The 23,595-nt window shown below is 38.7% G+C and overlaps 1 protein-coding gene across 1 annotated transcript; it reads left to right on the top strand.

Moving 5' to 3' along the window:
- Positions 1-372: 372 nt before the first annotated feature.
- On the top strand, positions 373-21,566 carry LOC121677318 (transmembrane protein 45A-like). The gene is made up of 10 exons (XM_042055805.1): positions 373-437; positions 2,411-2,604; positions 2,986-3,119; positions 3,490-3,647; positions 3,872-3,977; positions 11,352-11,544; positions 13,370-13,576; positions 15,717-15,901; positions 19,751-19,896; positions 21,473-21,566. Exons 1-10 carry the CDS (start codon positions 373-375, stop codon positions 21,564-21,566), a joined length of 1,482 nt encoding a protein of 493 aa, XP_041911739.1.
- The last annotated feature ends 2,029 nt before the right edge of the window (positions 21,567-23,595 follow it).

Genomic DNA, 23,595 nt, shown 5'->3' on the forward strand with positions numbered 1-23,595 from the left:
ACTCTCCTTGCATAACTATGCATAGAACAACAATGAGACCTGCCCCCACACACTCCAGCAAAAGAGGAAACAATTGTGCCTCCACAAACAAATAGCGCCCTAAAAAACAACCTGCAGGCTGGGTCTAACAGTGTCTCCAACTGTGCTCTACTTCTCAGTCATCTGAGAATGTCTTATGAACTGTTCTATGGATCTCCAGCCTTAGAGTGCATAGGTCCTTGCTATCTCAACAACTAGATGTTTTGTTTTTATGATGCGAACCTCCTATTTAATTTTTTTAGATATTTTATAGAATCATCTCAGTGATGTATCTGCTATAGAGGTGTTATTCAATACACATTCACTATAATTATTACGATTCAGTTTTGAAGCATGGGTGAAAATGAAGGGAGAGATGATGAAGATCTAGGGACAGACATGTCTTTGCCTTGTTGGCTGTAAGTTATTTGACCCGAGCAGGTTGCTTAGCCTATCTGAATTTCTCATGGCAAATGTAAAAATGGAGAGGAAATTGTAACTTCATGGAGTTGAATGGTAGGTGCTCAATAAATACAGATTTCTGTCCTTCATTCATTTTGGACACACACTTAGATTGTCACTTAGTTTTGTCACAACACAGTTGTGAGATGTGTGGTAATCACTATAATACGCAGGCCTGCATCATTATCTTTAAGGTAAGGACAATAATTATAAGGATTAAATTAATTACTACATGTAAGGCCTAATGGCAATAAGAGCTTTGTTGTGTGCTGGTTAGTTTTCTGTCAAGTTGACACAAGCTAAAGTCATGTGGGAAGAGGGAACCTCAAATGGAAAATGGCCTCCCTCAGACTGTTCTGTGTGACATTTTCTTAATTAATGATTGATGTGGGAGGGCCCAGCCCACCTGGAATGGTACCACTCCTGGACAAGTATTCCTGGGTTATATAAAAAGTGATCTGAGCAAGCTTTGAGAAGCAAGCCAGGAAGCAGTGTTCCTTCCCGGGCTCTGCTTTGGTGCCTATCTTGAGTTCCTACCCAGACTTCCTCAATAACAGACTATGATCAGGATGTATGAGCTAAATAAATGCTTTTCTCCTCACCTTGCTTTGGGTTGTGGTGTTTATCACAGAAATAGAAAGCAAACCAAGATAGTTGTTATCTACTAATCTTTTATTTTATTTTTAAAATTTCTGCCTCCTCCCCGCCTCCCATTTACCTTCCCCTCCCCACCTCTATTTTTCCTCCCTCTCCTGTCCAAAGAGCAGTAAGGGTTCCTTGCCCTGTGGGAAGTTCAAGGTCCTCCCCCCTCTGTCCAGGTCTAGGAAGGAGCATCCAAACAGGCTAGGCCTCCCCAAAGCCAGAATATGTAGTAGGATCTAAATCCAGTGCATTGTCCTTGGCTTCTCAGCAGCCCTCAATGTCCACCATGTTCAGGGAGTCTGGTTTTATCCCGTGCTTTTTCAGTCCCAGTCCAGCTGGCCTTGGTGAGCTTCGATTAGATCAGCTCCATCATCTCAGTGGGTGGGTGCACCCCTCGTGGTCCTGACTTCCTTGCTCATGATCTCCCTCCTTTTGCTTCTCATTTGGACCTTAGGAGCTCAGTCCGGTTCTCCAATGTGTGGCTCTGCCTCCATCTCCATCCATCACCAGATGAAGGTTCTATGGTGATATGCAAAATATTCATCAGTATGGCTATAGGATCTGGCCATTTCTGGTTCCCTCTCCTCAGCTGCCCAAGGAACTACTACTAATCTTATTTTCCTTCATTTAATGATGCAGTTGGTAAAACTAAGTAAACTTAGAAAAGAAGTGTAGTATAAGTGTTGGTGATGCATGCCTATAATCTAAGCTATTGGGAGGTGGAGGTAGGAGGATCAGGGGTTCAAGGTCAGTATTGGCTACATAGCAAGTTTGAGAAAGCCTGGATTACATGAAACTGTCCAAGGAAAAAGACAAAAGAGTATTAGAACTGGAAAACTTGGATTGGGAAAAGAAAGGAAGAAAGAAAGAAAGATGGATGGATGAGAAAGAAGAAAGGAAGGAAGAAAGGAAGGAAGAGAAAAAAAGTCAGTCCTAGGTTCCACACCTAGAAATCCTGATTTACTAGTCTGTGGGGAAAAATTTGATATCATAGATCCTTTTATTGATTTACGGATGTTTTGTGCATGACTCAAAATATGGTTTCCCCAGACTGAGAACCTCTGTTCCAAGAATTAAACTTTTATCAGTAGTAAATTACACAATACTCCAGAACTCTTCAGTGGCAGTTCCAGACTTTCCAGTTTCTTACCAGTCCTCTGATTTATGGACTCCAGAATTATAACTCTGTTCACAATGCTACCTTCTCCCCCTTTTCACACCAGGGGAAACACGCTACCCCCTACCTCAATTAGGCACAGCAGAGTAGATCACCCTCGGTGTCTCTCAGCTCTCCAGTGTACCTTAGACACATCAACCATCTCATTCTCTGTCTGAGGACGAATGAGGCAAACCCCTGGAGAGCTTTGGGGTGTCTGAAGCAGAAGAAATCTGTGATGTTAGGGGACCCTGCTATGGTGCAAGAATGTGTATCATGCCTGCTTATCCTTAGCTTCATTACTGAGGAAGAGAGGACCCTAGTATGTGAGTATTATTCTAAACAGCTCCTTAAAAGATTCCTTGGAAGGATTTGGCAGTGCTCATGTCTCTATCTGTTTATATTAATTAAAGCAGAATCTCTGAGGATTGTGGTCTTGATGCATATGGAAATGTGTGTGTATGTATATACATGTATATATTAATGCTAAACATTAACTTTTTTGTTTGAGAATTTTATAAGTATTATATTTGCATCGTTTCTCTCCCTTCCTCTTCTCTAGCTCTTCCTATGTCTGCCCCACTGCCTCCAAAATTCAATACCATGTCTTTAATTATTATTATTACATATATATTAATATATATATGTATATATAAATTCAACCTTTTGATTGACATTTAGTGTCACTCATTTGTGTATGTTTTTAGGTCTGAGCACTGGTCCAGGGGTCTCTGTGACCTTCACAGGCAGCAGAGTGCTGAACAGAGGGAGGCAAGAAGGTGACTCAGCAAAAGATGACTCAGTAGCCAGTGTTGGTGCAAACTTTGGGAGTCTGACCCCAGTTGGCTCAATTTAGACATATTTAAACACAGAACAATCTGGTGAAAACTAGTCTTTGATGATTCACTCAATCCTGCATGTACAACAAGACACAGTAAATCTTTTTGTATTTGTGAGCTAAACACTACATTAAAGGTCTTTGTAAAGTACATACAACACTATCCATAAAGGTAGATTCTATAGATTGACAGAAAAAAAACTAAGTTTACAGGAAGGATCTAGAGGAGCGTCAGATGTCAGAAAGACTCCAGCCACACTGGTTGCCGAAGGGTCAGCAGGCTAGAAGACATACCAACTCTAGCCTTCTGGGTGGAAGGCAGATTTTGCACTACTTCCCTTGAAAGAACAATCACATGTACTTAACACTCCAGGTTTCCCTAGTGCCTGTCTGTGAGCACAAAGACCTCTGTGACCCCGCTGTCCCTTTGGCATTGGAAAACCTATCAGGGGCCTCCTCCTTGGAGAAGACGGATTCTTCCTCTCTTGGCAGCCATTTATTTCCTGAAGCTCTTCATCTAGGGGTGGGATTGTGAGATTTCCTTCATCTGTCTTGGCAAGTCAGCAGGTGTTGTCACTGTGCTGGTCTAGTTTAGGTGACCACATCGCTAAGATTTCCTGGGTATACCTTCTGGGTCATACACAGAAGACATTATCTAAAGACAGGCCTTCTGATCCTCTAGCTCCTAGGACATTTCAGCTCTTACAGTTTTCCCAAATGCTCCAGGAGCCTGAGGTGTTGGGGTTGTGTTCTAGATGTATTGGTGATGGGTGGTACCCTGTGGGTAGTTCTCTGCGCTTCAGTCAGTTGTCGATTCCTGTTATTATCCCATCTGCTGCAAAAAGAAGCTTCATGGGTGAGGTGAGAGCCGCACTTACCTGTTGCTAGAAGGACAGCAGTTTAGAATTCAGTTGAGAATTACAATGGTTTAGTAAAGAAGCAGTAGGTGCTCTTTTGGAGTCTGTGGCCTCACTAGCTACTGGTGGCTGCCTGGGTTCACAGTACCATACATAAATCTATTCCTATTTTGTGGGTATTAAGGCCAATTAGATGGCTTTTGACTACCTTAAGATATACATGCCTCTACTGTACCTTTGGGGATATCTTGCCATGCTTGTCATTGTTTCAGTTTGTAGATTTTACAGGTGGGGAGGATTATTGAGTGCATTTCTCCCTTGGCAGCCTACATGGCACTGTTAAATCCTATGAGAACTAATCTTTGGTGAAGAGGCTTCCAGATCAGTTACAGTTCTATTCCTCTAGGACCTGTGTCTGAAGTGTGTGGTGTCTTCAGCAATAGGGGTCCCTTCAAGTTCTTGAAGGCAATCGAGGGCACTCACAGTAGCCTATGTTGTTCTGGGGGTCTCTCGGACTCTCCTGACCAACAAGTCAATGGGGGGGTTCCCATGCCTGGTACTAGAGATCATGTTAGATAGTCTATGGCTTCTGGCTTCTAGGGGTGCATTATTACCCCAAGTGGCATAACTTCATTTAATTTATTTAGGCATGTGTACAGACATATATGAAAATACATTTCTTAAAACCAATAGAAGGTAATATGTCCACTCTGGATTTTCCAGTCATCCTTAGTGTTCCTTATCCTCTCTCCTTCTTCAGCATTGTTCTTCCTCCTCCATCACCAGAAAAATTCTTCCCCTTTTTCCATTCTCTTCCCTCTTCATAGCATCTCTGTTCTGATACCCTCTGTTCAGAGTCCCTTATTACCCCCCCCCCTCCATGGTTTCTTCTGAATTACCATGCTTCTGTGATTACTCCTGTTGGTTATACTCACGTAACAAGATTCACAGCTAGGATCCACAAATAAAAAAAGAACACATGGCATTTGCAATTCTGGGTTTGGGTTACCTCAATCACTATAATATCTTCAAGGTCCCACTTATGTGCAAATATAATTATATATTTTGTTTTGTTTTGTTTTTAGAGAGGGTTTCTCTATGTAGCTTTGGAACCTGTTCTGGAACTCGCTCTGTAGACCAGACTGGTCTCGAACTCAGAGTTTGCCTGCCACTGCCTCCTAAGTGCATTAAAGGTGTGCACCACTACTGCCCAACTTACATTATATCATTTATATAGTTTAACACTATTCCATTGTGTGTATATAGCAATTTCATTGTCCAGGTATCAGTTGAATGATTCTTAGGTTGTTTCCACTCCTTGACTATTGTGAATAGAGGCCCAACAAACAAAGTTAAACAAGTATCTGTAGAGCAGGATGTTGAGTTTTTTGGACACATGTCAAGAAGTGGTATAGCTGGATCATATGGTAGATTTAATTTCAGCCTTTTGAGAATTATGTACATGGATTTCCAGAGCAGCTGTGGCGGTTTGTAATTCCACCAACAGTGAATATAGGTTCTCCTTTCCCACATCCCTTCCAGCATTTGTGCTTAGTTGTTTTCTTGATCTTATTCATTCTGACAGGGCTGAGATGAAATGCAGTTTTCATTTGCACTTTCTTTTTTTAAAATTGTTTTTATTGAGCTATATATCTTTTTCTGCTGTCCTCCCTTTCTCTCCCCCCCACTCCTACCTTCTCTCATGGTCCCATGCTCCCAATTTACTCAGGGACCTTGTCTTTTTCTACTTCCCATGTACATTAGGTCTATGTATGTCTCTCTTAGGGTCCTCATTGTTGTCTAGGTTCTCTGGGATTAAATTGTGAATTGTAGGCTGCTTTTTCTTGGCTTTATGTCTAAAAGCCACTTATGAGTGAGTACATATGATATTTATTTTTCTGGGTCTGGGTTACCTCACTTAATATGTTTTCTAAATTCATCAATTTGCCCACAAATTTCAAGATGTCATTATTTTTTCTGCTGTGTAGTACTCCATTGTGTAAAAGTACCACATTTTCCTTATCCATTCTTTGGTTGAGGGGCATTTAGGTTGTTTCCAGGTTCTGGCTATTACAAACAACGCTGCTATGAACATAGTTGAGCACGTGTCCTTGTGGTATGATTGAGCATCCTTTGGGTATATGCACAAAAGTGGTATTGCTGTGTCTTGAGGAAGGTTGTTTTCTAATTTTCTTAGAAATTTCCATACTGAAATCCAAAGTGGCTGTACCAGTTTGCGCCCCCAACAGCAATGCAGGAGTGTTTCCTTTACCCCACATCCTCTTCAGCATAAGTTGTCATCAGTGCTTTCGATCTTGGCCATTTTTACAGGTGTTAAAGGATGCAATCTCAGAGTTGTTTTGATTTGCATTTCTCTGATAACTAAGGATGTTGAGCATTTCTTTAAGTGTCTTTCAGCCATTTTAGATTCCTCTTTTGAGAGGTCTCTGTTTAGGTCTGTACCCCATTTTTTTTATTGGATTATTTGTTCTTTTGATGACCAATTTCTTGAGTTCTTTGTATATTTTAGAGATCAGTCTTCTGTCCATTGTGGGGGTTGTTAAAGATCTTTTCCCATTCTGTAGGCTGCCATTTTGTCTTGTTAAGCATGTCCTTTCTTTACAGAAGCTTCTCAGTTTCAGGAGGGCCCATTTATTAATTGTTTCTCTCAGTGTCTGTACTACTGGGGTTATTTTAGGAAGTAGTCTCGTGTGCCAAGGTGTTCAAGTGTATGGTCTTCACATTTTCACATCTGTGAGATTCAGTGTGGTTGGTTTTATGTTGAGTTCTTTGATCCATCTGGACTTGAGTGTTGTGCATGGCAATAGATATGGATCTATTTTCATTCCTCTACATGTTGATATCCAGTGATGCAGCACCATCTGTTGAATATGCTTTCTTTTTTTCCATTTTTTATTTTTTGCTTCTTTGTCAAAAATTAGGTATTTGTAGGTGTGTGGATTGATAACTGTGCCTTTGATTCGGTACCATTTTTTCTCCTGTATGTTTTTATGCCAACACCAGGATGTTTTCATCTCTAAATTTGATTATTTCCTGCTGTCTAGTTCTGCTGGATGAGCTTATTTCTTTTTGTTCTAGAGTTTTCAGCTATTCTGTTAACTCACCAGTGTGGGATTTTTCCAACTTCTTTCTGTAGACATTTAGTGGTATGAATTTTCCTCTTAACACTGCTTTCATTTTGTGTCCCATAAATTTGGGTATGTTGTGTGGTCATTTTCATTGAATTTTAGGAAGTCTTTGATTTCTTCCTTTTTTTCTTCCCTTACCCATTGATGATTCAAGTGATCATTGTTTAATTTCCATAAGTTTGTGGGCTTTCTGAAATTTGTGTTTCTGTCAAATTCTAATATTAAGCCATGGTAATCTGATATGATACATGGGGTTATTCTATTTTTTTGTATCTATGGAGGTTTGCTTTGTTACCTATTATGTGATCAGTTTTTGAGAAGGTTCCATGAGGTTCTGAGTGGAAGGTATATTATTTTAGTTTGGATGGCATGCTCTATAGATGTCTGTCAAGACCATTTGATTTGTAACATCTGTTAGTTCCCTTATTTCTCTGTTGATTTTCTGATAGACCTGGCCAGTAGTGAAAGTGGGGTGTTGAAGTCTCCCACTATTAATGTGTGAAGTTTAATGCGTGATTTAAGCTTTAGTGGTATTTCTTTTACATATGAGGGTGCCCTTGTATTTGGGGCTTAGTTGTTCAATATTAAGATTTCATCTTGATAGGTTTTTCCTGTGACTAATATGAAATGTCCTTCTTTGTCTCTTTTGATTCATTTTACTTTGAAGTCTATTTTGTTAGATATTAGGATAGCTATACCAGCTTGTTTCTTAGGTCCATTTGATTGGAAAAATTTTCCTCAACTTTTTACTCTGAGGTTTGAAGTTGAGGTGTGTTTCTTGTATGCAGCAGAAGGATGGATTCTGTCTTTTTATCCAATCTGTTAGCCTGTGTCTTTTCATAGGTGAGTTGAGTCCATTTATATTAAGGGATATTAATGACCAGTGATTGCTAGTGCTTGTCATTTTAGTTTTCATTGGTGGTTATATTATTATGTGTGTTTTTCCCTTCTTTGGGATTTGCTGCTGTGAGATCAGCTATTGTCTGTGCTTTTGTGGATGTACCTAACTTCCTTGGCTTGGAACTTTTCTTCTAGTACTTTGTATAGGGCTCTGTTTTTGGCTAGGTATTGGTTAAATCTGGTTCTGTCATGGAATATCTTGTTTTGTCCATCTATGGTGATTGACAGTTTTGCTGGGTATAGTATTCTGGTCTGGCATCCATGGTCTCTTAATGTCTGCATAACACTTAACCAGGACCTTTGGTCTTTCATTGTTTCCATTGAGAAGTCAGGTATAATTTTGATAGGTCTGCCTTTATATGTAACTTGGCCTTTTTCTTTTGCAGTTCTTTATATTTTCTCTTTATTCCGTATGTTTAGCATTTTGATTATTATATGATGAGGGGATCTTTTTTGGTTCAGTCTATTTGGTGTTCTGTAAGTTTCTTACAGATATATGTGTATATCTTTCTTTTGGTTGGGAAAGTTTTCTTCTATGATTTTGTTGAATACATTTTCTGTGCTTTTGAGTGGACTTCTCCTTCTTCCTTCTATCCCTATTATTCTTTTTTTATTTTTATTTTTTAATTATTATTATTATTTTTACATACCTGGAGGGACAGCTATGGATGCTGGGAACCAAACTCTTATATATTTGGTTGTGAGCCTAGCCTTTAACGGCTGAGCCATCCCTCCAGGCCTATCCCTATTATTCTTAGGTTTGGTCTTTTCATGGTGTCCCATATGTCCTGGATATTTTGTGTTACGCTTATTAGATTTACTGTTTTCTTTGACCAATGAGTCTATTTCCTCTATTGTATCTTCAGCACTTGAGATTCTCTCTTCCATCTCTTGTATTCTTTTTATGCTGTTTATGCTTGCTTGTTTATACATTTGTGGTTCCTGATTGTTTTCTCATAATTTACCTCAGTTTTTGTTTTCTTTATTATATCTATTTTGGTTTTCAAGTCTTGAATAGTTTTCTTCATCTGTTTGGTTGCTTTTTCTTGGTTTTCTTTAAGGGATTTGTTGATTTCTTCCAATTTTTTGTTTGTCTTTTTCTCCATTTCTTTGAGGGAATTTTTCATTTCCTCTTCAATGGCCTCAAACATTCTCCTGAGGTCATTCTTTAGATCATTTTCTTCTGCTTTATCCATATTTGGGCATTCATGTCTTGCTGTTGTAGGCCACTTGTTTTTGTTGGTGTCATGTTGCTCTTTGTGGTGTTGAGTGTGTTCTTACCTTGTCTAACCAACTTTTCCTCTGATTGGTGGAGTTGCGGCTGTGTCTCTGGTGATCAGTCTTCCGGGTGCCAGAGGATCCAAGGCTCAGATGATTGCTCCTTGTGCTGCAGTCTCAGCCATGTTCTCAGTCACCCCGAAGGTCACTCACTCAGTGCTCCCAGGGGTCACTCTGCAATCCTAGGGGTTGTTCAGCCCTGCTCCCATGGAGCTTGCATGCCTGGGGCTGCTCCTGCTGAGGTGGCTGCCTTTGGCCTGCTCTGGCTGAGGTCACTGGCTCAGGCCTAGTCCCACAGATGTCCCTGTCTTGGGCCTCCTGCCATGGAGGTCTCTGGTTTGGGCCCAGTCCCATCGATGTCTCTAGCTCAGGCCTGCTCCCTCAGAGGTCCCACAGAGGTCTCTGGCTAGGGATTGCTTCCTAGGAGGTTGCTCCCTTGTACCTGCTCCTGTGGAGCTCGCTGCCTTGAGCCTGTTCCAGCTGAGGTCGCTGGCTCAGGCCTGTTTCTGTGGAGGTCACTGCCTTGGGACTTTTGCACTTTCTTAATTTCAGAGAATGTTGGACACTTTCAAAGACTATTTTGGATACTTACTTCTTCTTTTGAAAACTCTATGTTCATTTGTTTTCTTAACTTTTGGGGGATTTGTTAGTATATTCTGGATATGAATCTCCTGTCAGATGTATGGCTGGCAAAGATTCTCTCCTATTATGTGGGCTTCCTTTTCATTTGGTTGATAGTTTTCTTTGCTGTACAGAAGCTTTTTAGTTTTATGAAGTCCCATTTGCCAATTGCTGACTATAATTCTTGGGCAAATAGAGACCTATTCAGGAAGTTTTTTTCCCTACACTCTTATCTTGTAGTGCATTCTTCTAGCAGTTTTAGCTTCGCAAGTTTCATATTGAGGTCTTTGATCAATTTGGAGTTAATTACTGTGCACGGTGATAGATTCAGTTTTAATTTCATTATATGCTGTTTTTCCAGAACCATTTGATGTTATCTTTTTTCCAGTGTTTGTTTTTGGCATTTTTGTTAAACATCTAATTGTTATACATACATGTATTCATGTCTTCTATTTTGTTACATTGATTTATGTCTTTTCTTGGCCAAATACCTTGTTTTTCCTACAATAACTGTAATATAACTTGAAATCCAGTACAGTAGTCCCTAGAGTGCTGTTATTCCTGTTTAAGATTGGTTTGACTCTCTAGAGTATTTTGTGGTTCTGTGTGAATTTTAAGGTTTTTTTTTCTAATTCTGTGGAGAATGTCATGGTGATTGTGATTTGTAGTTGAATCTATAAATTGTTTTTTGCACATTGGCCTTTTCCACAATATTACTTCTACCAATCCTTGAGCATGGTGATTCTTTCTATCTTCTAGTGTGTTCCTCAGCCTCTTTCTTCAGAGGTTTAAAGTTTTTTTTTTCAGCCGTCCTTCACCGCCTTGGTTAGGCTTATTCTAAGATATGCCATTGTCTTTGATGGTGGCTGAGAAGGCATATGGAAGAACACGCAAATGTTGGATGAGTGTTAACAGTCTCTCTCACACTTGATCCTTGGTTCTCTGAAACCACATATGTGGAAAAAATTCATAGGCAACTTCACATCATTTCAAATTCTAAATGATCAGGTCAAGGTTTCATATCATTTATACTTAAAGAACAAGAGGTTGATAAAGTACATACTGTCTTTCTAAGAAACTATCTTGAGCGTTCTGCTAAAAAACAACAAAAGTTTGCTTAGTAGTTGTGAGATCTGGGGAAGTCATTTAGTTCCTGTAAACTCATACCTCAATTGAAAATGGAATATCAATCCCTTGTTCATGCATATGCTGTGAAAGCTGGACTAGAGGTGGCATTGGAAACACCTCCTGTAATGTGCACTGTCTAGTGTCAAAGTGAATTTTGATGTTACTGGCATAGTTGATACTATAATATGATCTACTATGTGCTAATAACTATCATAAGCTAGTCTGCTGTTTGACAGTGAGAAATAATTTGATGATGTTCCAGAAATGAAATATATATCATCTTCATATTCTTTTCTTTGTAGGTCATGGGGGATTTTCCAGGTCATGTCTTTCCCGGAACACTTTTCTTTGTCATAGGTCTTTGGTGGAGTATAAAGCACATTCTGGAGCATGTTTGTCGACAGCAAAAGAGGTCTTCCTCCCTTATTACCAAGAAATTCTTCTTTCGAGCAGAAATTGTGGAAGGAATTGTGATTACTGGTGTGGCATTAATAGGTGAATTGACTTACTGTGTTGTATTTTCTAAGAAAATCTTTCTTTCTTTCTTTCTTTCTTTCCTCCTTCCTCCCTCCCTCCCTCCCTCCCTCCCTCCCTCCCTCCCTCCCTCCCTCCTTTTTTTTTTTTTTTTTTTTTACAAAATCAAGAAATTCCAGAGTGGAATATCTTATTCAAAAATACTTATTAAATGTTCTATTACAATTTCTCTATTGCCGCGCACCGCGGCCCCCGTCTGCGCTCTAAGTGCTAGAAACCAGTTCACAGAGCTTTTGGCAAGGGGCTGGAGGTTGAGAATACACACGCAGAGACAGACAGAAACACAGATCTTCCAACACTGGTACCAAAAGCCCTTCTTTAAAAGCACCATGGAGGCTTAAATACCCTGCAGTCAATGACCAACAGATGAAAATCCCATCCTCTGATCCTCTAGGCTAGGCACAGCTTCTAGTAACTTCAATTAGAAGGCTCTAGACAGGGAAGAACAGCTGAAGGTCAGTACTCAATTGGTCCCAACATTCTATGATATAATTTGTTAGCAATGTGGTATTTCAGGCTTATACAAAGGCCCACTTCTTAATAAATTAATTGTAGTATTTAATTTACCTACTCAATCGTGGTGAATTTCTTTTGTGGAATTGATTAGATACTCTGCAATTATTATTTATCATTTTTTTCTGATCTCTGCAAGAATACATGCTATTAGAAATCATTTCAAATGATGCAAAATAATCAACATTGCTGAAAGGTTATGGAGAGGGGCCATGGCCAAGGAAAGCCTGCTTCGTAATCTCTTCCTTTTCCTCTCATGTCCTGAATTAAAAAGAGCAGTTAGTCCAATAATTTATGAAACCTTTCCATTGTTTTAGAAAATCCTATAAAAATGGTCTACTTTTAGTTTCATTGTAGCCTTTTATAAAAGATAATACTCTTTGGGTTTTTTTGTGCTTTCTTCATGGAAAGAGGTTTTGGATATGAATCACACTAATTGTTTCCAAAGAGAACTTATCTGCAAACTTATATTTGTTAGTAAGTGAGCCGACGTCTCTGAAAATTCAAGTAGTTGTATAAGTGACAATACCACATTCTACATTGATTGGGGCTTTTTGCTTATCCTTTGCTGGAAGAAGCTGGATCTTAAGAATTTTTGTTTTGAACTTAAGAAATTTCGTTTTGAAACCAAGGCCAGTCCTTTATCTAGTGGCAATCCAAAGGTCAGGTAGTTAGGAAATGAACAGTTAGCCTCTATAACACAGTCTCATAAACCTTGGACGTTAAGTTGGAATAGACACTTGAACCAAAATCAACAGCATTGGTGGGACTAAAATCGGTTTTCTCAACCAGCACTTGGAACTCTAATAAAGTCTAAAGTGTCACCACAGAGCTGTGAGGGAACTGCCCCGTGTAGCATGAATAATAAAAACCCAGAGGCAGAGACTGGGGTTCAGTCTTAAGATCAGAAAAGCAAAGCAACCAGCCACTGGCTATTACCTCAGACAGAAATGGTAATACTGCCTCCCCAAATCCTCAGAATGAGGCTGAGCAGAGACCTGTCTCCTCCTGTTTTATATTCCTCTCTAGTGCTTGGATTAAAGGCATGTAGCACTACACCCCACTACTACTACTACTACTACTACTACTACTACTCTCTCTCTCTCTCTCTCTCTCTCTCTCTCTCTCTCTCTCTCTGTCTTTCTCTTAAGAGAAAGCAATGTTATAAGAGGACATAGGAGATTGAAATAAGCAATGCTCATATCTTCTTGCATGTGTGTGCTAGGTAAAATCAAGTAGAGTGTTGCTAAAACTGTGGTGTGATTTTCTACAGGAATAATTGGTCTGTACCTTGTGCTTGGAAAGCGAAATCAGCTCTCGGATAAAGAATCCCAGTTGGTTCTAATCCTGCACTGGCATCATCTGGCCATGTATGTCTTCTTTGCATTGCTAGGTGGGACCAAGATCTTATGTTTCACCGTTCGTTCACTTCCAGTCTCTTTGGTCAAGCTAATGTTAGCAAATGCCTGCTTTGTGGATGGTAAGTATGGAGTAGTGTTTTCATCTCCCTCCCTCCCTCCCTCCTTCCCTCCCTCCCTCCCTCCCTCCCTCCCTCCCTCCTCCTCCTCCTCTTCCTCCTCCTCCTCTTTCTTCTTCTTCCCCCTCTCTCTCTCCTGTATTTGTCTCTTATAGTAAATGTTGACATAGGCTGCCTGTTTGTTCATTCCTGGCTGCTCAGACCCAAAATAATCACACAGAAATCTGTATTAATGGCAATTTTGTTTGGTTAATAGCTTAAGAGTATTTCTGGCTAACTCTTATATCTTAAATTAACCAATTTCTATTAATCTGTGTATTGCCATGTGATTGTAGCTTACCAGCAGGGGATTCTGGTGGGCTCCAGTGGGCAGCTACGTGGCTTATCCTTACTCTGCCTTCTTTCTCCCAGCATTCAGTTTAGTTTTCCCACCTAGCTTTACTCTGTTAAGCTTCTTTATTAACCAATGGCAATAAAACATATTCACAGCATGCAGAAGGGATCCCACATCGTAAACATCTGGATAGCCCTGTATAATAAAACATCTTTGCTTTTTTAGTACAGTCCTGATTGGCAGGACAAAGTATCTGGGCCATACTGAGATACTTGGTTATGCTCTATAAGATGCCAAGGATTGTTGTATGAGAGGCCACTTGTTTGTTTCCTAGCCACCCGGCAGCTCAGACCTGAAATACCCACACAGAAACTGTATTAATTAAATCACTGTTTGGCCCATTAGCTCTAACTTCTTATTGGCTAACTCTTACATCTTACTTTAACCCACTTCTAGTAATCTGTGTATCACCATGAGACTGAGGCTTACCAGGTAAAGTTCTGTCCGGTTCCATCAGGGCCACACGGCTTCTCTCTGACTCCACCTCCTTTCTTTCAGAATTCAGTTTAGTTTTCGCCACCTAGATCAACTCTACCTTATCACAGGCCTAAGACAGTTTTTTTTTATTAACCAATGGTATTCACAGCATATAGAGAGGAATCTCACATCAAAGAATTTTTCGTCTCTACAAACTCATTCTGCAAGATTGAGCAGGCACAACCATTTGTGATTTGTTCATGTTTCACATCTATCCTGAAGAATCACTTTCTTTCTTTGTTTTCTTAGAAGCTATCTTCTTTATACTTTTAACAAAGAAAATTAAACCCAGAGAGTAATGGAAGCATGAATCCTCAACTGGGATAGCTAGATGTTAGCAGCAAAATAGATTCTGCCACCTGCCACCTAGCTTTTAAATTCCTGACACAGTAAAACTTTGTCAGTGTGTGTGAAGTTGAGTCTGCAGATTTCCAGCACATTAGTAGTGGAAGACCTAAGTTTGAGAAGTTAATTAAAAATAAATCATATGTTTTCTTCATTTGTTTTCCCTAAGATTGCTGAGGTGGGTGAGGAAAAGGTCTTTAAAGGTCTTTAATGTTTTTTCTTCATTTATTATGCACATGAAAAAGTAGATTAATTATGTAGCTCTGAAAGCTCCCAGTGGTTGGGAGGCAACTGTTCCTTTCCTTCCATAGAAATAAGAAATAAGAAAGTATTTCTTATCTGTTGTGTTTTAAGGACAAGGGCCAAAAAAGACAAAAAAGAATCACCATAACTAATAGCCTGGTTCTTATGTCTTTAATGAACATTCTTTTCTTTTATCTTAATGAAAACTATCAAGGTAAAATTGGAATAGTTGGAATAGGTTTATGTAATGAAACACTGTAGTTAGATGCTATTTGAAGATAACACTGCCATATCTCTCAAGGTGTGAATTATGGGTGTGTATACTTATCTCAGGGCACTGAAATCCTCAAGGCAAGGCTTTGGCTCCAATGTGTTCATCTGTGTATTCATGTGCTCCCTGCCCTGTCATGTTTATTATTCCTCAGCCTGCATATTAATGCCTTTAAATGCAGTTAGCTGACAATTTCGTGGTAGAGGAGAAAAGAGATTGGAGAAGCAAAAGGAGGGTTAAATTTCCATGATTCCACTTTTACAGGAAGAAAGTGCAAACTGCCTTGCCCTGAGACTCTGTGGGGACTTCATCTTACTATCAGTTGTATAGGTTGGCTAGAGAGGGAAGAATGCTGAAAATTGATGACTTGGTTGTCTTTGGTTTTTATTAAAAATTTTTTTCTACCCCATTAGCTTTTATTTTCCACAATCACACACATGGCCGGACATTGGTGGACACCTTTGGGCACCAACTGTTGAGCTTCGCTATATTTTTGGCAGGTCTAGTTGCCTTTATAGAATTTTTCACAAAGAACAATGTAGTTCTGGCGCTCCTGAGGTCGAGCCTCGTCATGCTACATGGGATATGGTTCTGTCAGGTGAGTTAAAGCCTCCAGCTGGCTCTATTTTGTTTTGACCCGCGGTTTCTCTCCTTATTTGATGGCGTAGTTTCTTATGGAGTTCAGACACTTTCCTATGACTTGCTGCCTATAGTGAAACTGTTGGTGTTTAAGAGGTAATGTCTTTAGGTGACCTGGGGTTCCAGTAGGAACACTGGTAGAGCAGTTGAGCAGGAAGTAGAATGTGCTTGTTATCAGACATCTGGTTATCCATTATGTAGAGACACTGAGTAGATGATATTAGTTATTGTCAGTTCTTGATAATAAGATAGCTTATAGCTTTCTCAGTAGCAAGCTCCAGAAATGTATGTCAAGTAGACAAGGGAGGAAGCTGTTATTTATTGAGAAACAAGTGTATATTTGCCACTGTATTGAAAAAATATTTTTTTGAGAGAGCGTCTCACTAGGTATCCTAGGTTAGTCTTGAACTCAGAATCCTAGAATTCAAGGCTTCAGCATCCCTAGTGTTGTGGTTATAGGTGTATGCCATGCCTATCTTTTATTGGCTTTTTATGGACATTGAATTTCATTCTGTTTATGATAATGTAACAGTTAAGTCTTACCATCTCTAACTTATCAATAGGAAGACTCAAGAAGATTAAATTATTTTGCAAGGCTCATACAATCATGAAACTAGTCAATTCTCTGCTAATTATTTCCATATAAATTAACAGGCAGGCATCCATGTTAGTGGAGAAAGTGCCATCACATACAGGATATTATGGGAATTCAAGCAGGAATCCTGGATGGGTATAGACCAAGAGGTGACTATGTTTGACATATATGCACACTCACCAAAACAAACATCTTCACCTTATTCCTTTGCCAATTCCATTGATAGATGTGGGGCCTGGAAAATGGTTAAATACTAAAGATGAAAGCAAAGATGAATGCATCTTTTTGTTTTGAATAAAATCTATACCAGACTGAGACTTTGGCCATTAGACTAAGGGGGAAAGTCAAGGAGCCTCTTATCTCTACTTCAGATTTTTTACTGTCTCTAGGGCAGTGGCTCCCAACCTTTCCAATGCTGCCTGCCACCCTCGAATATAGTTCCTCATGTGGTGACCCCCAACCACAAAATTATTTTCATTGCTACTTTACAACTGTAATTTTGCTAGTGTTATAAATCATAATGTAAATATCTGATATACAGGATGGTCTTAGGTGACCCCTGTAAAATGGTTGCTTAACCCAAAAGGGGCCATGACCTACAGGTTGAGAACCACTGCTCTAGGGTTTACATTGTGTTACACAGGCTACTGACCAACAAACAAAAAACCTGAATGAGGACTTAGGTCTGGATTTGTTTGATCTCAACCCTCAGTCTCTTTCCATTTGATCATGTCAACTCTCTAACCTCGATATTATGTTGAAATCAGAATTCCAATCAATGATTGCATATTTTATGATGTCTGATAAATTGTACTTTGGTATGCACTTAGAGATGTAAAGACTATCTGGAATGGAAGCAGCATGTTGCTCAAATAGGGCCGTCTAGTGATTTCTAGTCACCAGAAAAGCAGATATTTGGGTTGATGAGGCTACTTCAAGCATTTGCATTTCACATGAGTTCTAAGACAACTTCATCAGCTGAGGGGAGGAGGCAGTATCATGGTCAACAGACTAGGATATATGTGTTTTAGGGGTAACAAGTAACACATCTTCATGGGACCAACTTCCTTCCTACCTGTGACTGTTTATACTGCTGAGATGTCTTAGACTGGCCTGGATGTTTGATCCACTATCCTTCTGTATTGACCAGCATGGAGAGAATCAATGCTGATGGAGAGTAGGCAGTACAAGACAGAGTCAGGCACTTAGGAATACTGGTCAGATCATTCAGAAGTTTTTGATCACTGTCAAAATTATTGAGGTTTCTGAATTACAGACTTTCCTTTATATTACGAAGGATAATAAACCCTCCTTATTAAAGTTATGTATTTAAGACTAAAGATTATTGTAAAAACTCATGCATAAATGAGGATACTAGCACATGGCATATGTCACTTGACCATACATATGAGATAATAAAAGCTGTAGTTCTCATTCCAACAATAGGGAGTCTATATGTGGGGACAACTGATTAAAGCAAACAATTTTAGTTTCTACTGATTAACTCAGAGTATTTGAAATTTAAGGAAGCAATGTAAGTAGTGCTTTACTCAATATAGACTAAATGCATTTTTTTCTGTAATTGTCATTATTTGGAAAATAAAGACAACAGATTAAAGGTAATAATGAATTATGAAAAGGTCATTGGAAGGAACTTGTAGGTGATGCAGTGCGTACACATTCATGGCCAACTTAGCATATCATTTGTATAATTATCCATGATATTATCCACATTTCTATATTTCATTTTACTCTAGAGATCTGGAATTATTCAACCAATCTATCGTCCATCATTTTATTGGAATGAAGTTTATTTAACACACAACTTTAAAGGCTAAAGTTTAGCAGCATTTATTCTATTCTTAATGTCATGCATTACTTCCTCTAATGATTTACTAAACATTCTCATCCCTGCAAAGAAAATCCTGTGCCCAACTAGCAGTTATTTTCCTTTGTCTCTGCTCCTAGGAGCTGCCAACTACTAGTTTGTTTTCCTACTCCACCTATTATGAATATTTTATATAAAAGAGAATAGGACAATGCATGGCCTATTGTTTCTACTCATTTTCACTCAACATAAACTCTTTAAGTTTTATCTACATTATTACATATATTAATATTTTGTTTCTTTTTTACTTTTGGATGGTCAAATGCTGCTATGAACTTTAATGCACACATTGTTTTTTGAATACTTGGAAGCATTTCTAGTAGTAGAATGCTAGGTCATATGGCAATCTGAAATTTTACTTTCTAAGAAACTGTCAGTCTTTTTCATCATAACAGTTTCATTTTTATCATAATAGGTTTAAGGATTCCAATTCCTCTGTATTCTCACTGACATTTGTATTTTTACAAATATTTAGTATTACAATCGCCCTTCTAGTGAGCAGCAAGTAATATGCCACTGCCATTTTGATTTACCTTTCTCTAATGATATTGTTCCTCTTCCATTTGTTTATGGACCAGTTGCATATTTAAAAAACTTTCTTCATTCATGAGAATTTCATTTATGTACACAATGAATTATAATAATATATTTCATCATATATTCATATCATTATCTCATTTCATCCCTCTTATTTCCTGAATCCCTCTCCAGCCCTTCTCTCTCCAACTTCACATCATCTTTTTTTGGAAAACATACTGAGTTAAATTAGTGCTCCCCATACATGCACAGGCATGGAATCATCCATTGCAACATGGGGAATCTACCAGTGGCCACACCCTTTAAAGAGCATGCTTCTTCTCCAATAGCTATCAACTCTCAGTAGCTCCTTGGTAAATGTTAGGGCCTGGAGAACACTTCTCCCATCTATACCAGAACTTTGCTCGGCTTGATTTTGTGGCTGGTTTTGGACAAATAAGCCCATCTTTTATGAGTTCATGAGTTCAAGACAGCATCTCACAGCATCCCTCCCTATCCTCTGGCTCTGAGACTCCTTCTGCCTCCTCTTCTGAGATGTTCCCTGAGCCTTGGAACTGGAACTAGTGAGGGAATTAATAAAGATGGCACATGTAAGAGTTAACACTCTTGTGAGATAGTTTACAAAGGCAACTAGGTAAATAATATCTATGTTATCAAAATAGGTAGAAAAATATGACGATTTATATGTGCTATCTCTGACAATGGCAATCATCTAGTTGTCAGTACTCTGAATAAATGTTTTTGATAATGTGCCTGATTATTTTATGTGTCATTTCTTTGAAACACAGGTTGCTTTTGTCCTGTTTCCCAAAAATAGAGACCATGCGTGGGACCTGTCTGATCATAGCAACGTTCTGTTTCTCACTGTATGCTTTTGTTTGCATTATGCATTGACCTATGTCATCATTGGAATTAATTATGCTCTTGTAACCTGGTAAGTTAATCACTTTCATTCATCAAATATAATTATCAGACTCACTGAGTTAATCTTAAAATTCAAATCATTTTCATGAATTAATTTCTTTTATTATTGTCTCACAAGACAAAGTAGTATAGGAGAAAACTATCTGGAAACACAGAAATTGCCAGCCAAACAGTAAATGATTCAGACTTGTACTAGCTGTCTGTGATGTGCCTTTGGCACAGGCATCATCCTGCAAGACACTCACCTGCGCCTCCCTGGTAGGAGATTTGAAAATAGTTGAGAATTTGAGAATAGTTCTCTCTGACAGAAAAAAGCCTACTAAGTGTTTGTTTCGGAGAGGGAGAAGAAACAGGAGTTCTTTCATCTTAGATGTTTAAGTGAAAAGTATGTTCATCTCCAAAAGCTTCATTTCTCTGTCTGTCCTTCTGGTAGAAATCTGTTTGGGACAGGTCTAAATTTCATCAGAAGATGGAAGGCAGAAAGTTAAAATCAACATGCAGGTGGTTAGAGAAGTTTCTCATAAAGTGAGAACGATTTTGGTAATTCCACTTACCAGGTTCACTTGCATACATCTCATAATTTATGGAAATTTTGTTCTACTTGTGTGGCCACAGTATACAATGACCTTATGGCAATCATATATAGGAAAAACTGCATGGTTCACATAAATACTTCTCACATTACAGAAGTAGAGCGCTTGCTCGCTTTGGCCACTAAGAAGCTTTAGACCTTCTATAGTTGGTAACTGTAAACATTACTTCCTCTAGGCCTCCATCTGAGTTTGTACTAAAACAGGCATAGGTTGGAGGGTACTTCTGTGTACTTTAAAAAACAGTTTATTCTTTGAGAATTTTGCATGTGTATATAATGCATTTTGATCATAGCTATTCCCATTTTCTCCACCCAATTCTTTCAGAACCTCTTCAGATACACTCTCTCCCAACTCCATGTCCTCTTGTTTAGAGAAAACACCCACTGACTCTAATTGTTGGTTCATGTGCCCATGGATTCTAGGGTTGGCCATCTACTGTAAAGGAGCTTGTCAACTCTCTGAACTTCTTAATTTATTGTGTGTATGGATGTCACCTGTAGTTAGTTGAATGGCCAGCTCCCTGCTTACACAAGCACTTTTTTGAAGTTACAAGGAAGAGCTGAAATCCAGCTCAAACTTTACATGGGGTTTAGTTAACTTGGCCTAACAGCTATATGGAAGGCAATGGCTCCATGTACATTATTTGGAGAAAAAACCATCTTCTTGTAATATACATGTTGTTCTGGTCTTAATGTAGAAACTTCACTGATATCAGATTCATCTGGGCTTGCCACAGATTATAGATTCTCTGGTTTGTTTTAGAAATAATCAAAGTTATGTTCTGATGTGATCAATTTAAAAGCCCATGTTTTATCTGCTTACTTATATCTTACTTTAGTTCACATAGCTTTTCAAAAACTCAAAGCTAAATAGAAATTATTTTCTTTCTAGGGTTGTATCCCAGTTATACAAATAATCTGGAGTTTTGTTTACTGTAGATTTACATTGATTTTTAGATTTCACCTAAGCAGAGATGGTTTTCTTTTTCCTCAGGTTGGTGAAGTGGAGACTTAGCAAGCTCTCCACCTCAGAAACTCAACTTCTGAAAAATCCTGAACAGCAAGAAGATTCAGAAGATGAAATGTGATATTTTTAGACTGCCATCTAGTGTCTCTAAGCAAACTTTTAAAATATTTTCCATTGTCTTTGCTCTTGGCTTTGTTTAGTGGACTACAAAGCCTGTAATTTTGCCAGCTCACAGACAAATTATCACAGGCCATCTTTAGCCAATTTAATAGCAGTTTATTACCCACCTCTGTATGTGACCTAACATCTTTGTGGTTGTAAGTAAATCCTTCAGAATGTACAAATAGATCCTTAGGTTTCTACCCAGCAGAAACCTATCAATATAGTCAAAAGAGCATCGAAGGCTTATAGTTGAGGTTCCCCCTTTTCTGTAACCTGCCTACATGATGTTTCCACCAGTGTATTTGAAAAGTGTTTTTAATATTGTTTACTTTGTTCTGTTACACTAAAAGGTTATGAAATTGTTACCATGTTGGAATATGGAATTTGAGGTAACTCATATCTGTGTTCCTGGGCTATCGTCACCCATATCTGACTCTGGGAGAAACTAATCCCCTTGGAGATGACAATAGTTTCTAGCGTTGACAGAGTCTTAACTTTTTTTCTCAAGGATACCTGGCTGAGGATGACTTTGTAGTGGATGTTCCAATTTTGTTAAAGAATTTGTGTTTACATGTTTTAGTCTTAGCTTGTAGCATAATTTGTGGTAAGTTAATTTTCTGTATCATGTAGAGTAATTTTTCTGATGTTATACGCCCCTATAAAGACAAGTATTTGTTTAATTTATCTGATACATATGTATAAGTTTTGTAATATTGCTGCTACTGAAGTCTACTAAGTACTAGATTATATTTATCCTGTTGCTGCAATGAGGAATAAGTGAAAGCATGCTCCATGGTGCTGAAGAGGAAACTGCAGAAACTTTCTGTGCCCAGTTGCTTCAGTTCTCTGAAAGGAAAAGGATGACCAGAGGTCATCCTGAACTTTTCAAAGGATAAAAGGGATGTTCTCCAGGGTGTATAGTTACAAAGCCATGAGACTGGGAAGGGAGAATTGTGGTAGTATCTATGAGAAGAGAAACCTAACACTGCATTGAAAGCCACCAAAGTCACCCTGTTAAATCAGGTGAAGGATTAACACATGAAAACCTATCTTGTAATTCCAGACTCTCTGTTCAAGGTTCTATGACTTTGCACGTTTAAGTTGCAATGTTATTAGTAAGCTGTCATCTACAGTAACTTGAAGCCAGCATTCTATGTCTAGTTAGTCCTGGGCAAACATGTGGGAATAAGTAGCATAAATCAGATTTAAAATAGATTTGAAAATTGTTCAGTGTAAATACTCTGTAGTCATCATGAAAGAGCAGACCTGTCTATGTGTCTAGTGTTGTAGAAGGCAATCCTCTGAGAAATACATCTGCCATGTTCATCAGATCAGTTTGACCTGTTGACTACTGAAGTTCCTTAGACGAGGAAGACTGCAGAGGGTAGCCTTTGATGAGCAGAATTCTTTTATGAATGATATTTTTGCTTTATGAAAAATCTGCATTGTAATAAGTTTTCTGAAATAAAGCCAAGCACTTTACAGCACAAATATTGAATGCTTTAAATTCTAAAATACTGGCTGAGGAAATTTGGCTTTAGGCTACACTTTTCAACATGCCCACACCAATGGAATCATTCAACATTTCTTGGGTGTGTCAGTGTGAAAAATGCTGGTGTGATGTGAACATTATGATAATTTACTGTGTTGAAATGACTTGTAAAAACAAAATTGGTTTTAGCTTGTAAGCCATGAGGAGGTCACTCTTAACTCTTATGTATCCTCCTGTAGAAGGACGGTGGGCCACGTCCCACCACCCGGCTAGCTTTACCCAAAATAACTACATGGAAACTGTATTTTTTTAAACACTGCCTGGCCCATTAGTTTCAGCCTCTTATTGGCTAATTCTCACATCTTGCTTTAACCCATATTTAGTAATCTGTGTAGCACCACAAGAGGTGGCTTACCAGGAGAGATCTTAACCTGCATCTCTCTCAGAGAGGAGAGGCATGGCATCTGCCTGAGACATCTGCCTGACTCTGCTTTCT

This window comes from Arvicola amphibius, chromosome 10 (genome assembly GCF_903992535.2).
Source record: "Arvicola amphibius chromosome 10, mArvAmp1.2, whole genome shotgun sequence".
In the NCBI taxonomy this organism is placed as follows: domain Eukaryota; kingdom Metazoa; phylum Chordata; class Mammalia; order Rodentia; family Cricetidae; genus Arvicola; species Arvicola amphibius.